A 22,916-nucleotide genomic window follows, 5' to 3' on the forward strand; every position below is an offset into this window, starting at 1 on the left:
GCATGGAGCCGGCGGGGAGCGGCCTGGGGGCGGCGGCGCTCTGACCACCTGGGCCGGGCGAGCCGCCGCCGGAGGATGGGCAACGCGCAGCGGAAGGCGCCGCGCAGCCAGCGGCGGGGCAGGATGCGCTCAGCAACAGGTACCGGGGGACGGGACGGGACGGGACGGGACGGGGCGGGACGGAACCGGCTCCCCGCGCTGCCCCCAGGCTGGCCCCGGGCTGCTCCCGCCGCGCCCGGCCCCGGCGCTGCAGTGCCGCCGGGGCGCGCAGGCTCCCTCTCCCCGGTGCCCCCCAGGCTGTCCGAGTCTCTTCCCTGGCCCCATGCCATGGGATGGGATGCGCCTCGCTATAGCAGCAGCGATGGACCTCGCTATAGCAGCGGGGATGGACCTCACGACAGCAGCAGGGATGGGAGAGGCTTGTCCTTTGCTGCAGCCCCCCAGCTACTTGGTCTCTTTGGGTCACTTGGAGGACACGGGGAGAGGTCACCTCCAACTAAGGGCTTTGCCAAAGGCTGGCAGAGCTGACAGTTGAGCAGGGCTTGATGGGGCTCGCTATGGGGTCCTATCCCTGTTGCCCCACTCGCTGTTGGTGTGAGGAATAGGTGCTGAATCGTGCACCAGGCTGTGCAGAGCCAGCTATGGGGAGGCCTGCTATGGGGGGCTATGGGGAGGCCTGCACTCGCCGGCCCCAGAGCTGAGTCCTGCCCAGTTGGGGAGCCCATGCTTGCATAGCCCCCAGCACGCATAGCCCCCTTCTGCCGCAGCTCATCAGGGAGATGGGTGTCTCCAAGGGGTATCATATAGCTAAATGTCTAAGGAAGGCAGAAACCCTAGCAAATCTGTAAGGAGCATTTGGAAAGAGCATGGCATGTGGAGGGCTATCTCAAAGCCAGGAGCGGGCAACTGAGTGCACTCGTGCTCTGAAACAGCCGCGTGGAACAAGCAGGACCTGTCTGGTCACTCCCTTGTCCCCACCTGGGCTGGCCCAGGCAGTTCAGCAACCCTTTCCAGACACCTGGAAGTTCAGCTTTCCTTCCTGACCCAGCCCAGTCCCTGGAAATGCCCAAAAACCCTGGGCACGCTCAGGTCTGGCATGTCCCTTGGCTCTCAGGTCTGTCTAGGGTCCGTTTCCCCTAGCACCCCAGAGCGCAACCCATTCAGCTCTGCCTTACCTTGCTCTTGCAAGCACTGCCCTTTGCCTGGCCAGTGGCTCAAGAATGGGGATGTGGCAGTGCAGGGAGCAGCAGGGAACCTGCCAGCCCTGGGAGGGACCTCTGGAAAATTGCTTAGGAGCTGCATTAAAATGTGGAGTGATTGTCAGAGCCCAAGTGACTGTTATAGCTTAATAATTAGCGGGCAGAGGGGGTGGAAGTACAGACTGCCTCTGTATAATTTTGCAGCCGCGGTGGTAGCAATTGTCACAAAGGGCTGAAAGAGAGCAAAGAAAGCTTCAAGTTGCATTGGGGCTCAACCGGTCATGAGGGATGAAGGATGTTGTGCTGCCAGAGGCAGCATCCAGCACCCAGCAAGTCTCCCTCAGCCCCTGTCTTGCAGGGAGCAGGCCACGGCTGGAGCCTGGATTGCAACCTGGGCACCCTCAGACAGGGCTGGGGTGCCACAGGATGCTGGCCTGCTCCCTGCCCGCACCACCTGACCTTGCTGACAGTCGGAGCCAGTGCAGCTCCAAGGGGGAACTGGAGCTAATCGCACTTCTGCATCATCAAAGGAATTCTTAGGAGAACAAGCTGCAAATCACATTCCCAGCGCTGCTGGGAAGGGCCCAAGGGGGGTTTGCAAGGACAACCTTCATGGGGAAAGCTGGCCCATCTCTATCCTTGGGCACAGAGTGCATGAGCTACCTGCAGTCGCAGGAATCTCACGCAGATAGATCTTCCTCCCTCTCTGCTCACAACCCTAGTCCCTTGCTTTTGACCAAGCTGATTGCAGAGCAGAGTAGAGCTGCTCCTGGCTCCTGGCAGGGCCTGCGAACAACAGCTCTGCTAAGTCGGGAGAAATGTGATTTGCCCATCTGGCACTGGAGATCTCTAAACTCGTCTCATGCATGGAGCAGAGAACACTTTGATGCTCCCAGACCATTTAAGCTTGAGGCTGTTGGGATGTAATGGCTCAGGCATTCCTGAGCAGCTAAATACAGGCTTTCTTGTGGAGAGGCGTCAGAGCAATCCAGGCTGGAGCTTATCTGCTGAGGGGAGGTCTCTGAAACTTGATAACCCCTTGGGCCTCATGTCCCCCAAAGAAACAGCCCTGCAGTGGCTCCCTAGCAGTGGGGACAACTGCAGGGCCAGGCAGCCGAACTGCTGCAGCCAGCATTAGCTCTGCTGAACGACGTGGAGGAGATGGGTTGGGGAGCAGGGACAGCTCTTAGTAACTTGGAGGGTTTTTCCTTCAGTGTGGGCACAACCATAGCTGGGCTCCTGGGAGTGGAGGATGGGGTCCCTCGTGGAGAAGAGATGAGGGAGACCTGCAGCTTGGTGGTGGCCACTCAGGCCAGGAGGTACCTTGACTAGCCTCAGGCAGGATCGTTCTTCCATATGAGCAGAGCCAAGCTCACTTGAGCCACTCCTGATGAATATAGGTTGGTTTTGGTTGCTCTAGCTGGAGCTGCTCCACGCTGCTCTGGTAGAGCCTGTCAGGGACGTACCTCCCTCTTGGCTCAATCCTCAGGCTGGAATTTACTGCCTGTTGTCACAGCCCCTGGCTGTCACTCACTGTCAGAGCTGAGAGCTCTGCAGGAATGTGGATGTGCCCAACAGCTTCTGGCAGCAGGTGTCTAGGTCCGTGCATACCTCAGTGTGGAGGGCAACACACAGAGGGGCCTTTCCAGTGTCATCTCTGTTACTTAAAATGCACTCTTCTTCATGTAACAGTGGGATGTTGCTGGGTTGTACTTGGACAAGATTGCGTGAACTTGGGGCGCTCTGTCCTTAACTCCAGCCACCGGGCAAAAATGTGTCTTTTATATGCATGTAGCGCTGTCTGTTAGACTAGGGCTCTTGCCTCCCTGCACCTCCTCCTTGCTTGCCCAAAGAGACAAGCAAGATGCTGTTGTCCATAGGCTGCTCCTGAACCCAGGATACCTGTTTACAAGTGGTGGTGTTTGAAGGGGCTGGTCGGAGAAGGCATCGTTCTCACAGGCTGTTGCAATTGCTGTGATGAATTAGCATGTCTCCGTGCCCAATGATTTGACTGGGAGGTATCTCTCAGGTTACTGTGTCTGTCCCTGGCTGTCATGATAACTATGGGGTGGGGTCCCGGAAGAGACACCAGCTGTGTGGGTGGGGAGATTAACTGGTGGGTGACTCACACAAACCTGCTTCAGGTCTCACAAACTGAGACAGTTTATGTTGCGAAGTTACTAGACAGTGAAGTGGAAGGGTGGGTGGGTAGGTGCCAAGCGCCTGCACATCCTCTGCCTGAGCCTGGGCGCACGGGCTTACTGGTTAAGGGAGCATAGTCACAAAGGTGAGCGGTGCAGTGGTGGAGCACCACATTGCAGTTACTGGCAGAGTCCACCTGGAAAACAGCGCCCGGCAGCCACATCTATTCTCTCCATGGCTCCATGGATTTTGCATTTTGCTCTCGGGTCGGCTTGTTTCGGAAAAATATCAGCAATGAATATCCCTTACCACCACCTCTTTGCGCTCACCCTGTAGATGCTCAGGAGTGGTTCTGATACATATCAAATGGGGGCTGGTCCTGAGACATGGGAGAGCAAGGGAATCCATTGCTGGTTCCTCCTTGGCCTTTGCTGGCCCGCTCTGGGGCAGATCTCCTAATTCCCCAACCTATGAGAAACACACATAAGTGCTGTCTGGGTTGTCAGTGTGTGAGTGAAGTGGCTTCTCCTGGCATTTGGCCATCCTTTGACCACCTCATCCCTTGGGTCTGCTGTGTCACTGGGTACCTGGGAGCCCTGGGAAGGGAATGGATAGCAATGACCCTGCTCTGTCTTGTGCTAGCAAGCCACAAGGATGGTCTGGGAAAGTGATCTGTTGGGACAGGAGACAGGTCTGGTGTCAAGGCAGGTCACTAAAGGGTCTGCAGAGAAGAGGGAGCCAAGTGTCTGTGGACGAGCTCCCTGGAGGTGAGCACTAGCTGCACGGCCCTTCAGGCAGGCTGCCTTGCACTACATCCATAAGCCTGTTTCCCAAAGTGACCTGAGTGCTTGGGGCTGCATTCCTGTCTCTGCTGGAATTCAGTCTCCCAAGAGCCTCATTCCATTGGGAAAACCAGGCTTAGATTTAGAAATCACTGGGGCACTTTGAAAGCGCTCCCTGAGGATTCTTTGCTTGTGGCTTTTAGAAGGAACCAAAGCAAGAGGAAGTTTGGGGGGCTCTTGCATCTTCCAGTGAAAAGGTTGGGTGAATTCAGAAACTCTCCATACTTGGTTTTTTTCTTCCTTTTTTTAGCTAAAAAATGTTCAGGGATTGAGGTGAGATAGCAGCTCCACCCAGCTGAGAGGCTGCACCAGGCTCTGGGGTCAGGTCACTAGGCATTTATTTCCAGACAAGGATTTAAAGGGCTGCTCCAGCCAGATTGTGTGGGAATGGCCATGCTGCACTGGGGAGGTGGGGGGTGATGGCAGGGGGGAGCAGCCAGCCTGTGCCGGCATCTCTTTGAGTCCTGTGTGGCTTTCAGAAGCAGGCCATTTGGTTGCTGTCCCAGCCACAGCCGGAGCGTGTCGTGGCTCTGCGGGGAGCTCTGCTCAGCCCGCGGGGCCCAGCCTGTACTTGCTGTTGAACCCCATCCCCATTTTGGGCACTGCAGCAAAGAAGTGCGGAGGGAGGGATGAGCCAAGCAGGGGTCCCCCCCACACTTTGCAGCCCCCCAGTCTCACCCCATGTCTGTGCAGGAGCTCTCTTACGTGGCAGATACACGACCAGAACAGGGGGTGCAGGGGCACATTGCTGCAGCACGAGCAGAGGTAGGCAGCGGTGCTAGAGGTTTCTTTTGGGGACACAGAGCCACAGGCCAGACCCTGAGCCCGCCCAGGAGAGGTGCAAACAGGGGGAGCAGCCTGCTTTGCCTTGCCGCTCCGCTGCGGGAGCTGGCGGCATCCCCAGAGCCCAGTCAAGGGCCTGGCCAGCCCGACCACCAGCACTGTGGGAGCCCCGCTGGTGGGACAGCGGCTGTGCCCGGGGTGCACCGGGCGAAGCACTGGTGCTCCGAGCAGGCAGGGTGCATAGAGGGAGAACGGGCTGCGCGCAAACGCGGCCCCCCTGCCCCACCCCTCCCCCTGGGCTGGCGGCAGGGGAAGGAAGAGGGGACGGGGCTGTGACAATGGGCTGCAGGGAGCTGACTCAAACAGCCAGTTCCTGGTCATTTCCTTTCTCTCCGGGCTGGAGAAAGGGCCTGGAGGCGGGGAAGGCAGAGGAAGCTCACCCCCTCGGCATGCTTTTGACACAAGGGCCAGCGGGCGACCAGAGCACGCAGCGTCCCGGCAGTGAGCAGAGCCCTGCTGCCCCGCGCTGCACCAGCCTGCGCGGCACCCGCGCTTCTCACCTGCTGCCTGGACCACGGGGCACCACAGAGAGGGCAGCACGCCACCCCACGTGGCTGCGGATGCACCCGTAGCAGCCCCTGCCCCGTGCTGGGTGTAGCCATGGCCAAGGCCGAGTCGCTCCTGCTGTCGCGGCACCGCGGAGGTAAGGCAGGCAGCGTGGGCAGGTGGCCGGGGGCACGGGCCAGCAGCCAGGGCACCCCTGCGGCCCTCCCCCTCCGAGGGGATCGTGCAGCTCAGGCGGCAGAGGTTGCAGACTAAACCTGGGCCCAGCTCACTCTGCAGGGTGAGAGCAAGCATTTGGGGCTAACCCGCTGGGGCAAGGGGCTGCGGAGACTCGCATCTCCAGAGGGTTTGCAGGAGGCACCAGGTTGGTGCCACATATCTCTCATCCCACCTGGCCCTAACTACAATGGTTTCCCTTCTCATTTCAATCCTTGCTGCTGTTCCCCAGCCCGCTGGGGTGTCATTACTCTGCTGGTGGCCATGCCAAAGGCACAGGGCCCCGCAGCATGCACCTGCCACCAACCAGTCCTCGGGTCGTGTCTGAGCCCCGGTGGGATTGACTCTGCCCAGCCCTGCAGTGCTGCACCCTCCCAGCAGCTCTCGCAGCCCTTGTCCGGGCACTGATGCTGGTGGCTGTGGGAGCAGGGTCGGCAGCAACGCGGGCTGATGCTAATGCCAGAGCCATCTGGGGACCGCGCTGCCCTCACCATCGCTCCTGCTGTGTCCGAGTTCACGTCTCGGGCCCCTTTGTCCCAATGCCTGGCCGCGTTCCTCTCACAGGCAACTTCCTCGCATTGTCCTGGGGCCTGGAGAGCGTAAAAACCTGCAGGGCACAGGGGAAACGGCGCTTTCCTGGAAGCTCCCAGTCCCAGTGAGGGGCTACAGCTTCTCTAGCCATAAGCAGCCCACACTCCTGGCAGAGGYGGCCAAGGGGCGAGAATGGCCCAGGACGTCCGCCTGCAAGCAGACCATTCCAGCTGGGCTGGGGACATCTCCAGGGAAAAGCTAGCAAACAGCTGAGCCGTTTTGGGAAATGGGGGGGTGGAGCAGGGGCTCAAGTGTTGTGATCCAGGGTGCAGCCCACAGCTGATCACCTGGGACACTTCTGGCCACCACGACTGCGAGAGGCCTGACCTGGGGTCGGAGGAGGCCTCTGCGCAGGGTCGGAGGAAACCACCCCAGGCCGCACACCGGCCCAAGGACGTGCTTTGTTGCAGCACAGGATGCTCAGGAGCATCTCAAGCAGGGGGCTGCAGGAGGATCCCTTCATTGCAGAGGACCGGCCAGCTGATGCTGGGAATGGCAGGGAGGATCCTTGGAGGTTGCTGTGCCAGGTTTCCTGAGGCTCCAAGGAAAAACTTCTGCCTTTCTTTACCAGGGAAGCACACAAGCTAGATTCCAATAGGCTGGAGGAAGTCGCATTATCAACTGGAAAGGGCCAGACTAGTGGAGAGCGGTGACAGGCCAGGAGAAGGGCTGGCAGAAGGGGAARGGCTGGAGGGGTCTGATCCTGTGGGCTGCCTTTGGAGGACGGTTCACAGCAGGTTGGTCAGAGATCTGTGGTCTGTTTGGGCTTCTCCTGTTGTGCAGGAGAGCGAATTGAGGGTGAGGAGGCAGGAGTGCCCACATCCACGGCCAAGTCCGGAGCCGCCCGGCCTGTGGCCGCCAGTTCGGCGTGCGCAGCTCCATCCCAGACTGTCGTTGGGAGCAGCAAAGGTTGCTGCACGCCAGGCCCTTCCTGCTCTGGCCAGGGCCTTGATAGAATGAGGCCACCTCCCCACGGCTCTTGGACCCCGAGCAGCGAGCAGAGTGAGTTCATCTGATGGCTAGCTGCAGTATCAGGTCAAGCCCCGCTGAGAGCCCAGCCGTGTCCACAGGCAGTTCCCGTCCCCGCAGCACGAGCGGAAGGCACGCCGCGCCTCATCCTGTGCCTGTGCACACTGCTGGGCTCGCAGGCCAAGTCCTCCCCGCGTGGCATCACCTCGTGCCTCCCCTGCTGGCGCCGGGTGCCAAGATGCCCCATGAAGGTCTCAGTTTTGTGTCTCCAGAGCCAAATAGATCAGGCCCGGCTTTTAACTGATAGCGCTGCCTCGACAGAGAGCAGCCCCAGCACTGGGAATAACAGACGCTGCTGGCAGGGTGGGCAGAGGGGGTGGGTGTCCCCACCTACACCCAGCCGCTCAGCCTCCCACCCTGCCGTTGCAGCCCGGAGGGCTTTTGTGCACTGCATCTGCAAGACTCCTACTCAAAAGCACAATTGCAGAAGCCCACGGCACCCTGGCCCCGGGCACGGCACCCAGCTCTCACTCCCAGCCACCAGCATGCCGGCAGGCTCTGAGGATGCCCCTGCTCCCCTGCACCCCCCCCGGGCTGGTGTTTGCCTCAGCTGCTTCCAAAAGCTCCCAGGAAAGGGATCCCACACCCAGCCGGATCGCCTTCCCGGGCTCCGTTGCCCCGCCACGCGGGAAGATTTTCCCGATATCTAGCCTCAGATTTTCCACTGTAGGTGGACCTGGTTTCTTGCCATTGCCCTGTTGCTTTCCTCTTTCTAACAACGTCCCGGGAGACGGTTGCTGCATCCAGCTAAGCCGTCTCCCTCTCCTAGCCTAAGCAGCCCCGTTCCTTCAGCTGTTCCTCATCACTCGTGGTTTTGCTGCTCCCCTCCTGGCTATCTTGGTTTCGTTTGCATATATCTTGGAGCGTGGGGCCCAAAGCTGAGCTGCTCAGCCTGTCGGTCCCGGTTGGGGCTGGTGCTGGGGCAATGCCAACCTGGGCAAGACTCTGCACCTCGCCAGGCTCCAGGAGGTTGGTGCTGGACCCATTTAGGCAGGGCATGCAGCAGAGAGAGCACGCCTGACCCAGCCAGCTGTGTCCCCCAGGTCTTACCACCTAGGGTCCCTTGCTGGGCTGGACTACCTTCCCAGGGAGGACCCAGATGTCCTGGCCCCTGGCTAGCCCCGAGGTGGTTCGCTGGAGGTTGGACGGGAGCCGTGACCTGTGGGGCTGGGGTGCTCACTGGCGCTTTGACTGACAGCAGCTCTTTTGCTCTCACCATTTCAAACCTTGCCTATCTCTGCACGGGTGACGGCAGGCTGGTTGCTGTGGCAACGGCTCCCCGAGTGGCAGAGCACCCCACTGCTCCCCATGGGCCCCAGGAAGCGGGTGCCGAGCTCGCACGAGGCCCCCAGGTGCTGGGGACAGCCGCGGGGTCACCTGTGTCTGACTGCCGCCTTGCAGGGGGAGCACCCGCATCCCCTCCATGCCTGCCCCACGGGGGGGGAGGTGAAGGCAATGGATCCCAGAATCGCTTGGGATCCAGCTTTTTATTTGTTCAAGGATCTCATCACAGGGCTGCAGACAGGTCTGGCAGGCCGTCTGCCCTGTCTGTGTAACACGCTGTTAACTCTGAGGCCTACTGATGGACAGTGATGTTAGTAGTTATTTTGCTGCTGGTGATTTTAACAAAAACATCTCTCGCAACCCAATGTTCTTCCCACGAGCTGAATGACCCTCCCAGCTGCCAAGCCCACCCACCCTTGCCAACAGCTTCTACAATACCATTATCTCCTGTCAGTACAAAAATCAGCTGATTGCTTGTGAAACAGGGAGAATAAGAAGGGTGCCTAGCGCCTGTGGCACATTCAGTGTAGCAGAGTGGTGTTAATCTTTAATGAATTAAAGATTTAATTTTAGTTTAAGGCTACTGCAAAATACTGGCTTGCTGTGCAGCAGTGCTGCTGAGCGCCAGGATTTCGCCCTCACATCCACAGTGGAGTGGATACCACCTGTGAGCCAAGGTAGCCCTGCCCTCCCCATCCTGGGAATGCTTATGGCTGCAGTGATCCTGCCTCACAGGTCCAGCTCCGTTTTGCCTGTAAATACTTTTACACGACAAGTGGCTTGAAATAACCTTCTGCCTCTCTCTTCCGTCGCTCATCCTCCGGGGTTTCAGGAAGTTGCATTCAGAGCTTGCAGCGTGCGTCTCTGGGGTCTCAGCACAGTTTGTAGCTGTGCAGTAAGCAGGAAGATGATGTAGGACTTGGTATAACTACTGGGTGAAGCATGGAGCTGGGGGTTGTAGGTCGAGGCCAGATAGATTCAGACTACTTAGGTGTCTGCTCTTTAGAGGTGGAGATATTCGCCGTTACTTAATGATGTTAAAGTCCAGATCAGTTTGTTGGTGCCAGGGTTCAAAGGAGCATCAGACAAGTGTCTGCTGGCCGGTGTCGTTCTGGAGTCAGATTAGCTACTGCATCCCTCTGCTGCATCGCTGCACCACCGTTGTTCTTCCCGACGCAAGAGCACGCCGGCCTCACGGCAACGGGCACCGTGGGGAGGGCTGGCTGTGCCGTCCCAGGGCAGGGATGGCTCCTGCAGCTCTGCGGCAAAGCCGCCCCATGGAGGAACCTCATCTGCACGCCTGGGGGGGACGCGCTGCCTGCCATAGGGCATGGCATCTCGGTCATCCCAGGCAAGGGCTCACGCCAGGTGCACTCCATCCTGCATGCAGTGAGTGCTTGCAGAAGGAYGGCAAGATCTTCGCAGCGAGCAGAGCTCTCCCTTCTGTGGGTGTTGGGATTGTCGGCAGAGGAGTCGCTTCATATTTGGAGGTTCAGGATGTCGTTCGGATCGGGGTCGATGTCCGGTCCCGGAGGCTGGCTGCCGTGCCTGAGGCTGTTGTGTGCACGGTGGATTCATTTGCCATTACGCGTCTCAGCAGGGCAGCTGGACCGGCGTGTCCAAGTTCAGCAGGAGGTGAGCTTCGGACAGGAAGCGCTTTCTGCTGTTGCTGCCAGCTCCTGCTGTTTGCTATTTTCTGTTCCTCTCCACTAGTCCCAGACCGGTGTGCGCCTTGGCTCGGTACCACAGGCAATGTCATCAGGCTGCCTGCACCGAGAGCACAGGAGTTTCTGTGTCGTCAGCAGGCCAGGGCGCTTGCTCGAAGTCGGCGGCATATGGTTTTGGCACTGCCGTGTGTTGGCTCCTGTCGGTGGAGTTTGGGTTGCTGTCGGGATCGGTCTCAGCCTTGAAGTTTGCTTGTTTCCTCCTCCGCTGGCGCTGCAAAGCTCTCTGGTGCGTTAGGACGAGCCGCTGTCGCTGGGTTGCCGCTGCACCGCTACCCGTTGCCATGGCTGCTCTGTTAATGGCGCATCGCCCGCTGCTGCCGTTACATCATTCTTGTTGTGCCACTGCATCGCCGGCGAGGAGCAGAGTGGCAGGACCTGCATTGCTGTTGCTTCGTGCTTTCTCGGCGCACGCTTGAGAAGGAAAAGTTTGGTGGGGAGCTCGAGCAAGAGACGTCTCACAGTAACTTCACCCTGGACGGAAACAACTCTTGATGGCTCTGTCGAATATCTCTGTGTGGATTCGGGATGCGTGGGCAGTAGGTAAATGCTGGGACAGTTGCCGGTGCTGAGCGCGCGTGATTCTGGGGGGATGCTAAGGGCATGGGCACATATGCTGGTCTGTGCTCTGCAGCTGGCAGTCCTGCAGGGACTCCCTTCTCCTAGGAGAGAACAAATTCTGGCTCGAGCTGCAGCTCTGCTCAGGGCCTAAGGTGGGAAGCAAACTCCCTGGTGACTTCAGACCTAGTCCTTCTACCACCAAATAGTGTAATCCGAAGCAGCTGTGCCATCCCAAGACTGAACGCTTGCTCGTGCTGCGTAAGAACCTGCAAGATGTTATATTGCTAGTGGCACCCCCTGATGACACCTGCTGTGTCTGATAGTTTGCAAATTTGATAACCTGTATAAAGATACAGGGTTTGGTGCACGCTCCCTTGGGCTGACTTGGAGAAGGCTGAGTTAGAGGACAGTATACCCTGTGCGGTCGTATGCTTGTCCTCACATGTTTAGAGGTATTTCAGGAGACTTTTGTCTTTGACTTGTTTCCCAGCACAGGTTTAAGCACATAGCACCAAAACCATGCTGAACACGGCATTCAAAGCAAGGGGAAGTTGCATGGCAAGGGGCAGGAGGACCCAAGACTGCCCCGGAGCAGAGCCTGTGAGGGCAGGGCTGGTTATTGCTTTTTGTGCTGGCACGCAGCCGAAGTCGCTCGCCCCGCACACCCACTGACAGTTCCATTAGTGTGTTCATTCTTCAAGGCAGGGTTGGAGGAGGGAAGCTGGAAGGGAGCCTGGGCCAGGTCCATGCAACCACCCATGCCTCAGTTTCCCCCCAGCAGTGAAGGAGGCAAAGCTCAGGTCAAGAATGCTGGGGAGCGCATGGGATAGAGCAAGGCGTCTGGCTGTGCTCTCCAGGCCTCCCCTTGCCTCCCGGAGATGTTTGCTGTGTTTGCCCCCTGGGGCACTGCTTATTTTGAGCCTGTCACCGATAAGCTTGACAGGCCCGGAGGAAGGTCCAGGGCCTCGGAGGTCACTGCGAAGGGCAGCAGGCTCTGCTCTGGCTGCACCGCTCCTCCACCCACCGCCGTTTCCCTCTGCCAGGCTCCCATCAGGGTGCTCCTGCTGCCGGCCGGGGATCCTGGGCGCCGCAGGATGCCTGGGCAGGGCTTCGCTGGAGAAGCAGCGTGGCCCAGTGGGTAGAGCGCTGCTCTGGGCCCCTTCCCAAAGGGTGCAGGAGACACGATGGTGTCTTGTGTCTCCCCAGAGCTCCCTAGAAGGGACATAGCTGGGTTTTCTGCCTTGTGCCTCCACTTTTCATACTCATCGTCATGTAGAAGTGATGCAGATGTGAGGCCCAGAGCAGCTCATAGCCCACAGGACTTGGCTTGGACCACGAAGGCACCCAGAGTTGGGTGTCCACAGGAGACGGGCTGCGTATGCAGCTCCCCTTGGAGACCTCCTGGCCCAAGGCGATCTAGCAGCTCCTCTTTTGCAGAAATACTGGGAAAGGTTTCTCGGCATTCCCATGGCAACTACGGGACTTGCACTAACATCCCAAACTTGCTCTTGGAACAAGCCGGCGCCCGACTGCTCCCAAAAATAGCCCAGCCCTCAGGACAGCCTTATCAGCCCTCAAGGCTGGCAGGGGGCCAGGGCTGGGTCACTGGCTCCTTGTGCCACATTGCAGAGCTGCTGTGGGACACTGACCCGCGCGAGGCAGCCCTGCACTGCCGAACACTGCTGAGGGGACAGCCAGGGCTGTGCCAGGGGCCCAAAACACTTCTGAACACCTGCACCCAGGGAGCAAAAGCCAAAAGCATAAGGGGGTTAAGCTTGCCCTCTTGCCTGCAGTTAGAGGGCCGTGCAAGCACAGGCGCAGCCTCTTGTCGCATGGCTTATGGGCGTCAGAGCTGGCTGAGGGATGCTCAGCTTGCTTTCTTCCCTTTGCTGACCCCTCCTCCTCCTCAGCTGCCACTTCTGCCAGGAAGGTGCAACCAGCCCAGCCAGTGCCTCTGACACAGCATCTCTGCTGCGCGTGTCAGCTCAGGACAGTGCCGTCTCACTTGCTTTTTTTTCCCAAATGAACATGCATCTGCAAAGCTTTCCATGGGTGGAAAGCCCTGTAGGAGCGATTCTGTTTTCTGTAGGACATGGGTGCCCTCTCCCTTTCCACCCTCACGCTGCAATCACCCTGGTTGCCCCAGCTTCAAGCGCTGGCTGGTCCGTGTGCACCCCTGGGGCCATGGGGACAGGAGGGGTGCGAGGGGGGGCATGGGTGGCACTGCAGTCCGTGCAGGAGGGCCCGGCAGAGGAATGATGAGCGTAGCCAAGATCACACTTCCCCTTTGTACAAGGGCGGCCCCGGGTTTCAGTGCTGTGGTTTGCTCACGTGGTTTGAGCCCCTAAGGCGGGTGCCGGTGGCTGGTGAGGACGTTAGGGCCACCCAGAGCGAGCAGGGCTCCGGGTGGCACCCAGGGGTACCAGGCAGCGGGGCTGAAGGACACCCAGGTAAGTTGCCTGGCTTTGTTATCGCTAGCTCCAGGGAAGGCGGTTGAGTGATGCAGGAGGCCAACACTGGAGAGGGCTTTGGTGGAGGTGGAGGTGGCATGGGGCCAGGCTGCCCTGCAGCCGGASTGGAGGCAAGGCAGGCGGTGGGGTGCCTGCACTGGGCTTAGGGCTCCTAGTACGGACACCTCACCCTACCCAGAGAGCTCGCTGCCTCCATCGGCAGCAGTGCAGGGGGTCCTGTGCTGTGGTTTGGGGACGCTCTGACTGGGGGTCTGCAGGAGATGCTGCTGGGTCCACCATAGATGCTGCAGGCGGCCATATGAGGGACAGCCCTGGGCTGGGGGGACAACCAGAGCAGGGAACAAGCCAGCGTGCCATGCGGGCAGGAGTATCATTGCCCGCTGACCACACCACAAGGCCAAAGGCTGGGTCTGCAGCAAAGCAGGCAGAGTGGCACAGAGAGCCAGGGCAGGGTGCAGGGTTACTTGCCGTTCCCTGAGGCTCAGCTCTGGGGTCCTGGCTGAGTTTTACTTCTCAAAGTTGCCCTCAAAAACGGAGGGGGCTGTGGGCAAGAGGGATGTGGTGGAGCAGAGTGACACGCCCCAGCTTGCAGAAGAGAGTGGGTCTGGTGGCCAGAGCTTGCTGGGGTGAATGTGTGCCCAGGATGGTCCCCGGCTCCCTCAAGGCTTTCACCCATCCCATGCCCCCACCTCAGCCCCAGCTCCCTTTCTGCAGCTGCGTAGGCTCATGCTTTTGGGGAGGTGCCCGGGTCCTGCTCTGCATATATCCCATGCTGCTGACCCCATTCTCCACCAGACGGTGACGTTGCTGGGACGAGGGAGCGTGGCTTGAGCTGCTGCTTGCCTGGAAGTGGCTGTGAGCTGGGCTCGTGCCAGCATGGCACTGCTGCTTCCCAAGCCTGAGCCTTCCAGCCCCACGGGGCTCACCATGCCTGTTTTACCATGACCCAGACCGCATCGTGTCCAAGGCCCCCTCCAGCCCTCTAGTAGCACTTTGCTCTTCAGAGTCGGGCGCTCTTATGCAAACCAAAGTTTTATGCTGCTGTCAAGGCAAAGCAGTTCTGCAGAAAGAAATTTCCCTGCCCAGCCCCAGTAGAGCGCTAGCCTCAGGGGACAGCTCGGCACAGCGGGCAAGCTGCAGGCCAGGCTGCAGGGAGCAACAGCCCCATGTTAAAGGATGCCTGCCTGAGAGTAAAAGCAGGAGGTGGCACACACCGCTTTCTTCTGCCGTCCCTTTCCGCCTCCCCACAAAAGAAACCCACTGTCTGGGGGTCTCCACCAGCACCCCCATCCTCTCCAGGCACCACCATATGGCAGGCATCAGACTGAGAAGCAAAAGCCACGTTCCTGCTTGAAAACTTGGGTCTGCGTTCACCTGTAGCAGGGCAAATTTCATCCCCCCCCCCCGCTCAGCTTGGGGCATAACGGTGCATCACCAGCTCTGCCCCAGGAGCATCCATAGCAGCTGCCCTGCACTGGCCCCCTGGGATGCAGGCTCTCTGCAAAGGGGCAAAGACTCAGCATGATTTACACACACACAGAGACACCTCTTGGTTGATATGGAAACGAGTCAAATTATTTAAAGAAAAAAAAAAAGTCCTGTGTTAAGTCACGTCGTTATGGTAACACAAATTATAAAAGTAACTAGGCTAGGGATGTGGCACGTTGCTTTTGGATGCTGGGTGTTGTGCAAACTCTGCCGCTGGGCTAAACTGGCATGGAGGGGGAAGGGAGGGTAGGCAGCACGGGCAGGACAGCAGCCAGGAGCAGCACGGGCGATGCTTGGGACGGAGTGCTTGGTGAACTGGAGGAGCAGGGGGAGAGGTGGCCCAGGGGGGAGCTGGGCTGGCCGCAACAGGCTCCAACGGCAGGGAACCAGATGAGGGAAGAGGGGGGACATGGCAGCAGGGCTGGGAGGAGATCCTGCCTGTTGGTGTCTCCTGAAAGTAACAGTGCAAAGGGGTGCTGGGAAGCCAGGACTTGTTATGTGTAGTTGTCTTTTCCCAACCCTTCCAGCACAGGCAGAGCTTCCCGAGGGCTGTTCAGTGCACCAGGCACTGCCCTGACACCACTGCTTTCTTTGCCTCCTCTCTCATGCTTCAGGTGGGGGCTGGCATTAAACAGCACACATCCCCCCCAGAGGCGGCTGCATTTTGTCTGGCGGTGCACAGAAGTGCTCGCTGGGCTGGGGCACCCCATAGCACTGTGGAAAGGGGAGAGGGGAAGTCCATGTCACACAGGAAATAGGAGTGCCTTCTTTCTGCTGCTGCTGGGGCTGGGGACAGGCGCACAGCCCAGAAAGTCTGCCTGAATCCCTGGCACCATCGGAAAGTCCTCAGGAGGTCTCCAACCCCCCCAGGGCCCCACACTTGGCACTATCTCCCCACTAAATGTCTGTTAAACTTGGGAGATTTACCCCTTTGGCCAGAGGTGCTCTCTTTGGAGTCAGACCTGCTGCCACAGCCCAGGAAGGGCGGTTGGGTGCAGATTCAGTGCTGAGAGCTCTCCATCATCTAGGGATGATGGCTGGGCTGTGTTAGCAACAAGACAAGCACAGAGTCTGGAAGAGATGGGGGTTGGTCCCCAAATTGCTGTGCACTGGAACTCCTAGGACTTTTCACCCCTGCTGGAGTTTGGGGCCTCATCTCCCTCTTTTTGCTCACTGCTAAGCAAACTGTGGCCAAGGTGGTCCTGATGCTGCCAGCTGCCTCAGCTCTTGCCAACTCCTGGAAAAATCTGGCACCTCTCCATCGGCAAACCAGACCTGTGATTGACGTTGCTGCCACTTGTCACTTCTGTGGACCCAGGGAAGACATGTGCGGTGTGATTCGACATGTCCCAGGGATGCTGGGCTGGCATCAGCATTCGGCCTGGCCTCAAACTTCCCCAGAGTTTGAGTGTGTTCAGTGCCAAGGCTGGGCTGAGGCAGCTGATAACGCTGACCACGCGTGGCCCAGGCAAAGCAGGGCTGCAGGCTGACACCCGCCACACTGGGAGAGGCCAGAAAGCCCAGGCTGTGCCTGATCCTTGCCCCCACAGTAGATGGGCATGGGTTTGTTAGCATCACAGTCCTGGCAGCCAAGCCACAGGCCACGTTGTGAGACAGGCTGAAGGAGCATCTGCCCTCAATCCGTGGGCCACGGGGGTGACACCAGGCTGGTGTCAAGCCCAGTGGTCCCTCCTGGCATGTGGCCCACAGCCAGTGTGCTGGGGACACTGCCYAGGGCCAAGAGCTCCTCTCCAGAGGAGCCACGAGCCTGTCGGTCCTTATCAGTAGGAGGCATGTGGATGCTGCCCTTGAGCTGTAGACCCATAGCCAGGGGATGGGCAGTGGCACAGGACCTCACACAGCGCCCTGTGCCCAAGGCAACTGGAGCACAGTTTGGGCTCTCATGCCAGGCCCTGCTCTGTGTCGGCCATAGCCGTGGATGCCGAAGCCCGACCATGTGCAAGTGCTCACTCCCAAGATGACATCCAGGCTGCAAAACAGCCTGTCCCTCCTCTGCCTGCACCAGCTCCAGGGGCTGCAGATCCAAGGTTGGGGAAAGATMAACCCTAAAACCTGACCATGGATGAGACATGCTCTGGTCTTCCTCCCACTATCCTTCAAGCCCCTGTTTCAAAGCTCCCGTCCAGGAGACAGAGGCAGAACCAGCTGCGTTTTCTGCTCTTGGAGAGCGTGGGGGGCTCAGGGGGGCTCCAATACACTAACGAGGCAGTGCGTGTTTGTGGGATGGTGCAGCACAGGCACCTTGGCTCTGGGTGACCGCAAGGGCACTCCCTCAGCTCTGGCAGGAAACCACTCTGAGTAGGAAATCCACATCCTCTTTTGTTGAGCATTTCTCCGGAGTGGAGATGCTGGGGCTGCAGGGCTTCCCACTGCAGAACGCCCTGTGTTTGCCATAGCACAGCTCGGCTCCCAGCACGCTCATCTCCCCGCAGAGACCAAGTCCTTCCCCAGGGACTCTCCCCACTGGCAAACACCCATATGAGTATTTCAGAGGGCCTGGGCCTGACCCAACCCCACAAAATTTTCTTTCCCAAGAGACCTTTCTAATGCACCCACCTCTGGGGCACAGCATGTTAACTTCATCCAACAAAAAGGGAATGGGAAGGTGGAGGAGGTGCAGGGAGGTACCCACCAAGCTCAGCACTCCTCTGAGCCAGCGGTCAGGACTGGCCTGTTCTGGCTGGCCACCCATCACCCTGTGCCCAGGACTGCTGCTCAGGGGAAAGCATCCTGGAAGAAGGTCACGCTCACAGCTGATGTGACTGCCCCTTCTCCAGCACCTGGAGCTGCAAGACCCTGGAGCCCATAGTGGGCAAGGGGCTGCAATTCATGTTGCCATGCAGGCTGCAGGAGCAGGGCCTGTCTGCAGAGCTAGCTGTGCTGGAAAGGACATCATTCTTGCAGTGTGAGGACTGGGGGCCTCACAACATTGCTCCCCAGGAGAATCCGCCCTGCTCCTGGGGAATGGTGCTCCACACACACCCCCACAGCAAGGCCCAAGCAGGAGAGGTCCTAAGCACCTTCCAGAGGGCTAACAGCAAAACATCTCCAACTGGGGGGGGAGGGGAGACAGGGGGTACCGAGGGCAGAAAGCTGAAACAGCATGGCAAAAAGCCCCTTGTCCTTTTGTGCCCTCATTTTAGCTTACAAGGTCTGCTCTTCCGCAGCAAGGTTGCTTCACTGCTGCACACTGCACTTCCTGCTCTTAGCCCAAGAACAGCTGTGCAATTACACAGGGTAACAGGGCTTTCTTCCTTCCCCAATTTCACCTCTCTCCCTTCCTGACCAGTTCTAGCAGCCCATGAGAAGGCCCAACGGCCAGCCAGGGCCCCAGAGAAGTGTGTCCAGGCCCCAAGTGGCAGTGTTGCTGGTGGGGTCCAGTCCTGTATGGCAGCATGGCCTGCAGAGGAAGTTTTGCCAAGCATGATGCAAGCAAGGCACATCTAAGTCCGTGTATTCCTGGAGAGCCCAAGGCATACACCAGGGCAAGCAACCAGGGCAGCTTCATGCCAAAGGTCCCTGTGCATGCAGAAGGCAGGTGAGGGCCACAGCATGCCGTGGGCTGCCTATCCACTGTCATGAGCCCCATGTAGGTCCTGCATCTCCAGGTGCCTGGCTTGAGGTGGGGACTGCACTCAGTTCAGTGTAGGTCAGCACCCCATAGCGATGCCTGTGGAAAACCCCCACTGCCTCCCTCTCATTCTGGTCTCTCCTCCCCACAGCCACCTCTAACCTAGACCTCGAGAGCAAGAAAGCTGCCCACGCCAAGCTGCCATGGCAGCAGCCGGTGAATGTGTTCCTGGCCTCCGGCCACCCGCCAGGCATGGAGCAGCTGCACCAGGAGGCCCAGCTCAACCTCCAGAGCTTGCTGCAAGGTAGAGGGGCCAGCGGTGGGCTGGGTGGTTAGGATGACAAGGACAGGCACAGCTCTGTCCCCTGCTCCTTGGCTGGCTGGCAGAAGCCAGGATGCCAAGTCAGTTCCTGTGGTAGACAAGGCTCCTACAAGGTTTGTGGCTAGCATGGTAACCCCAGTCTGCTCTTCTGCACAGCCCCACACAGGAACTGCCCAGGATACGCTACAGCCATGGCTGTAGGAACCAGCAAGATCGTGCTTTAAAAATCACTGCATTTAAAAATCACAGACCCCACCACAGCCTGGGTAAATTGTTCTGGGGGAGAATTCTTCCTGATCCACCACAGGATCATCAGGCCTCCCCTTCCTATCACCAGCTTATCTGGTATCTATACCTGTTAGGGTCATGTCTCCATATGCATTTGTCCAAGCCACGCATCAGACTTTGCCAAGCCATAGAAGTCAGGCTCCCACATGCTCCTGAGTTGGTCCCAGCCCTTGAGCCTCTCTCACAGTTCTTCTTGGGACCCTCGGCACTTGCCAGTCTCCTTTCAGTCTCCCTTCACGGCACTCTGGTGGTGGCATCACTCCAGCTGTGCATCCATCATGGACACAGGAAGAGACCATGCTCATGCCAGAGGTCCCTATCTGTTCAGCAGGGCTTGGCTATGCTTTTCCATCACCAGGTTGTCCTGGGAACTCATTTACATGGCACCTCTGGGCACAGCCCACAGCCTGGCTATAAAACTGAGGCCCAGCTGACCAAGAGATGCAGATCCTTTTGCTCCAGCAGCCTCTGGTCTTGTTTTCTCCCAGTCACTACTAAAACATCAAAGCAACCAAGACCAAGAACTGGCCCCTGGGGCCTCCTGGACACCCACCAGCCCCACAGCATTTCTGCCTATGAGGACCTGGCAGTTGATTTGTTTCATCTAATCAGCATGGCTGTTGATTTTGTTTCCTTCCAATTTCTTAATCAAGACGTCACGTGGTCTCAAATCAGATGCTTTACAGGCATCGATTAGATCAGCAGCCTGGCCTTTCTCCAACTTGTAATCTCATTAAGTTAGTCTGATCAGACCTGGTTTCCATGAGGCCACAATGGCTGGCATTAATTAACTCAACAATTACAGGATGGGGAGACATTGAGTTCCCTCCTGCCCATCCCCAGCTGGATTTGCTTCCCCCTGAGTCCTGGCACTTTCCTAGGCAGCTTTTCTTGGACAAGCAGTGGGGGCTGGCAGGGTCCAAGCTGTGACTTGAGTGTCCCAGCCCTGGACTTCTTCCCCAGGGTTTGCTGGTGGCACGGGTAGGCTTCTGTTCTCCACATCCTGTTCCTCCTGTTCATTGCCTAAGCCCACCTGCCTGTGGTGACCAGGGACCCAGACGGCCAGTCAGTGTCACATTGGTGTACCCATGAGCACAACTAGCCCTGCAGCTGGCCCAGGACTTCACACTGCATCTTCTATGTCCTCTGTGGATCTGCCAGTGAGCTTCACAGTGGGGCCAGAGCCAGTGGACCCTGGGCAAACTGGCTCTGCCATCATCCTATCCTGCAGACCTATGGTAGACATGGGCTGCGCTCCGGAGTGCCTTCTTGTTCCTCTCTGTCCACCTCTCTGCCCCTGCAAATGTGAGTGCACAGGATCCAGACAGGATGGCCAGGGCCATTCATAGGCCCTCTTAGCACCCAGCTTGTCCCTGGGGGCAAAGCTTTCACTCTGGAGCATGCAGAGGCTGCTCAACCCACAGACTACCATTTATCTTGCAGAAGAGTATGAAGAGCAGTACACAGAGACCAGGGTCACCGGGCAGACCTTCCGCGCCGCCAGCCACCTGCCCCCAGACACACCCTCTGAGCCGTCACCCCGGCCCCCACCTGCCAAGCGTCTCGAGTTCGTGCTTATGGTGAGTCTCTGGGTCCCCCACTTTGTCCCAGAACACAGGGCAGCCACTGCGGGTCCTGGTGGGAGAGACGGGCCCCTCTGCCCATGCACATCTGCAAGGGTGGCAGGGCAGGGAGGTACCATTCCAGCATTGCCCAGAGAGGAGGGGTTGGCATGGCGACTCAAGTAGCAGGACCAAGGTTTGCCTTTTCTGTCCATTCCTCATCCCTCCTCCTTCCCCCAGGAGTGGCTTTGGTGGTTCAGATTCCTTTTTTCCCACAGCCCCCAAGTCGGCGAGCAAACGAAGATGAGACCACCACTACCACACTTGGTGTGAGGCCTCCCGAGGCCTCCCTGAGCCTCCCCACCACCCCGGACAAGCAGACAGCCTGGACCAGGGCTTTCCCCCTGCCCACCGTGGAGGAGAAGCAGTGGCACCAGTCCTGCTCCATCCAGACCAACATCGTCCCCATCAATGTCTCTGGTAAGGCAGCACCTACACGTTACAGTTGGGAAGAGATGCTAGAGGCAGCCCAGGCCAGGCAGCGACCCCATCATCTAGCTCTCAGCAAGTTGCAGAGCAGTGGGAAGATAGGCTGGGACTGCAAACCTGTGTCCCTGCAGGCCAGGACAGCACCCAGGGCAGGGCAGGGGGGCAGTAGGGTCTTGCTCATGTGTGTCATTTCCAGCCATCTCTTTTGCCATCTGCAACTTCGTGCTTCTTATCCACTGGTCATGCCACAGTCTGGTCTCTCATTTCTGCCACGTCAACCAGCTGTCGTGGTCTGTTGTCACCTTGGCTCTCATTGTGCTCAGTACGACCTGCCTGTCTCACCTGTCCATCCATCCATCCGTCCTTGCAGGGCTGCAGCTCCCAAGGTACAGATCTGCCAGGCCCTTCCAGCCTCAAGCACTGCGCTTTGTCCCGCACACGTGCTCTGCCCTGAGGCATCCCTTCTGTTATGCACGGGCAAGGTGTGCTTCGAAGCCCTGTAGCCTGCAGCTGAGCAAGATACACCTCCTGAAGGCAGAAGATGTCTTTCTGCCTTTTTAGTTACTCCTCTCCGTGATGGAGAGATTTGTGGGAATCAGGATGGTTCCTCTCCCAGCCCTGTGGCAATTCAGGGTCTGAGGGACCCTGCAGCACTCCGTGTCACTGGGGTGCTGGCATGGCTTAGCATCCCTGGCCCTCATCCTGTGACATTAGCAATGGAACCCAGCCATGCAGACTCTGGCCTTGCCTGCACAGATCAGAGCCTGTTGCACTGAGTTGGGGTGGTCTCTACAGTTTTCTCTACAACCCATCTCCACCAGCAGGCTTCTCCATGTTCCTGCCAGCTGGCACGCCAGCCTCCCAGTGCATCACCCACCATGCCTCCATCTCCCCAGCAGCTCACGTCTCATTGCTAACCACACTCCTTCCATCATCCTGCCCTTGCCACCCCCATACTACCACAGGGGTTCTCACCAGCAGAGTGGGTGGCTCATGACTCCGGAGCAGCATTAGCCCTGCTGGTCACACTGTAAGAAAGACACCATGCCAGCAGGGATGGGGTCTGGGGGCAGCCCAGAACCATGGCCCTTTGCAAGGCCTGGGTGTGGGGCAATGGTGTGCTGAACTGCAACTCCTCAGTGCCAGAGGCAGAGCCCTCCAGACCTGTGTGCACATCCCTAGCCCTGTGCTGGCCTTCTGCATGGCACTGCACCCATCCCTGGGGCTCTGGAGAGCCAACATCCCAGAGCCACCCTACAATGGGTTGCTCTGAGGCAGAGGGGCCGGGCACAGAGAGGGCTGCCCAGTGCCACAGTCCTGCCTGCACACTCACAGCAGAAACCTGGGTCAGGGGACTCCCATGAGGTGAGGTGGCCCTATCCAGCCACAACATGCCTCAAAGGCACTGGCTAGATGCAGCAACAGAGCTGGGCTCAGCCCCTGCCTGAGCAGCCCCTCTTCCCATGCCTGCAACGCCCTCCCGGCACTGCCATGTACAGCGTGTTTGTTTTGGCTACAGGGCAGCACTTTACTAGGCACGCGAGTGCTCGTCACTCCCTGTTTAACACAGAGACCGCGATGAACCCCAAGTCCACCCTGCGGCGTAGACGGACCGTTATCGGATTCCCTAACCTGTCCCTGCGAGACCAAGGTGACAACAACAACCGCGCAGCCGCTTTCGTGCTCCGGGAGTACCCAGGCCCAGCTGGTGCCTGCCAGAGCTGCCCTGACCATGGGCAGAGCCACCTGGGGGCTGATGCCCAGCATGG

At 58.7% G+C, this 22,916-nt stretch overlaps 1 protein-coding gene across 2 annotated transcripts in view; it reads left to right on the plus strand.

The window, feature by feature from the left end:
• The first annotated feature begins 67 nt into the window (after positions 1-67).
• The window catches only part of NHSL2 (NHS like 2), a 28,540-nt gene continuing 5,691 nt past the window's right edge, over positions 68-22,916 (plus strand). Inside the window, exons 1-5 of one of the 2 annotated variants that reach the window (XM_026072154.1) lie at positions 68-139; positions 18,638-18,790; positions 20,540-20,676; positions 20,937-21,138; positions 22,667-22,798. In XM_026072154.1, the coding sequence (XP_025927939.1) occupies positions 76-139; positions 18,638-18,790; positions 20,540-20,676; positions 20,937-21,138; positions 22,667-22,798 (688 nt within the window). In that variant the 5' untranslated portion in view covers positions 68-75. The remainder of the gene's footprint in view (positions 140-18,637; positions 18,791-20,539; positions 20,677-20,936; positions 21,139-22,666; positions 22,799-22,916) is intronic. The other variant, XM_026072155.1, reaches the window with a different exon arrangement.

The sequence above is a fragment of the Apteryx rowi genome, unplaced genomic scaffold, assembly GCF_003343035.1.
Source record: "Apteryx rowi isolate R43461 unplaced genomic scaffold, aptRow1 scaffold_338, whole genome shotgun sequence".
In the NCBI taxonomy this organism is placed as follows: domain Eukaryota; kingdom Metazoa; phylum Chordata; class Aves; order Apterygiformes; family Apterygidae; genus Apteryx; species Apteryx rowi.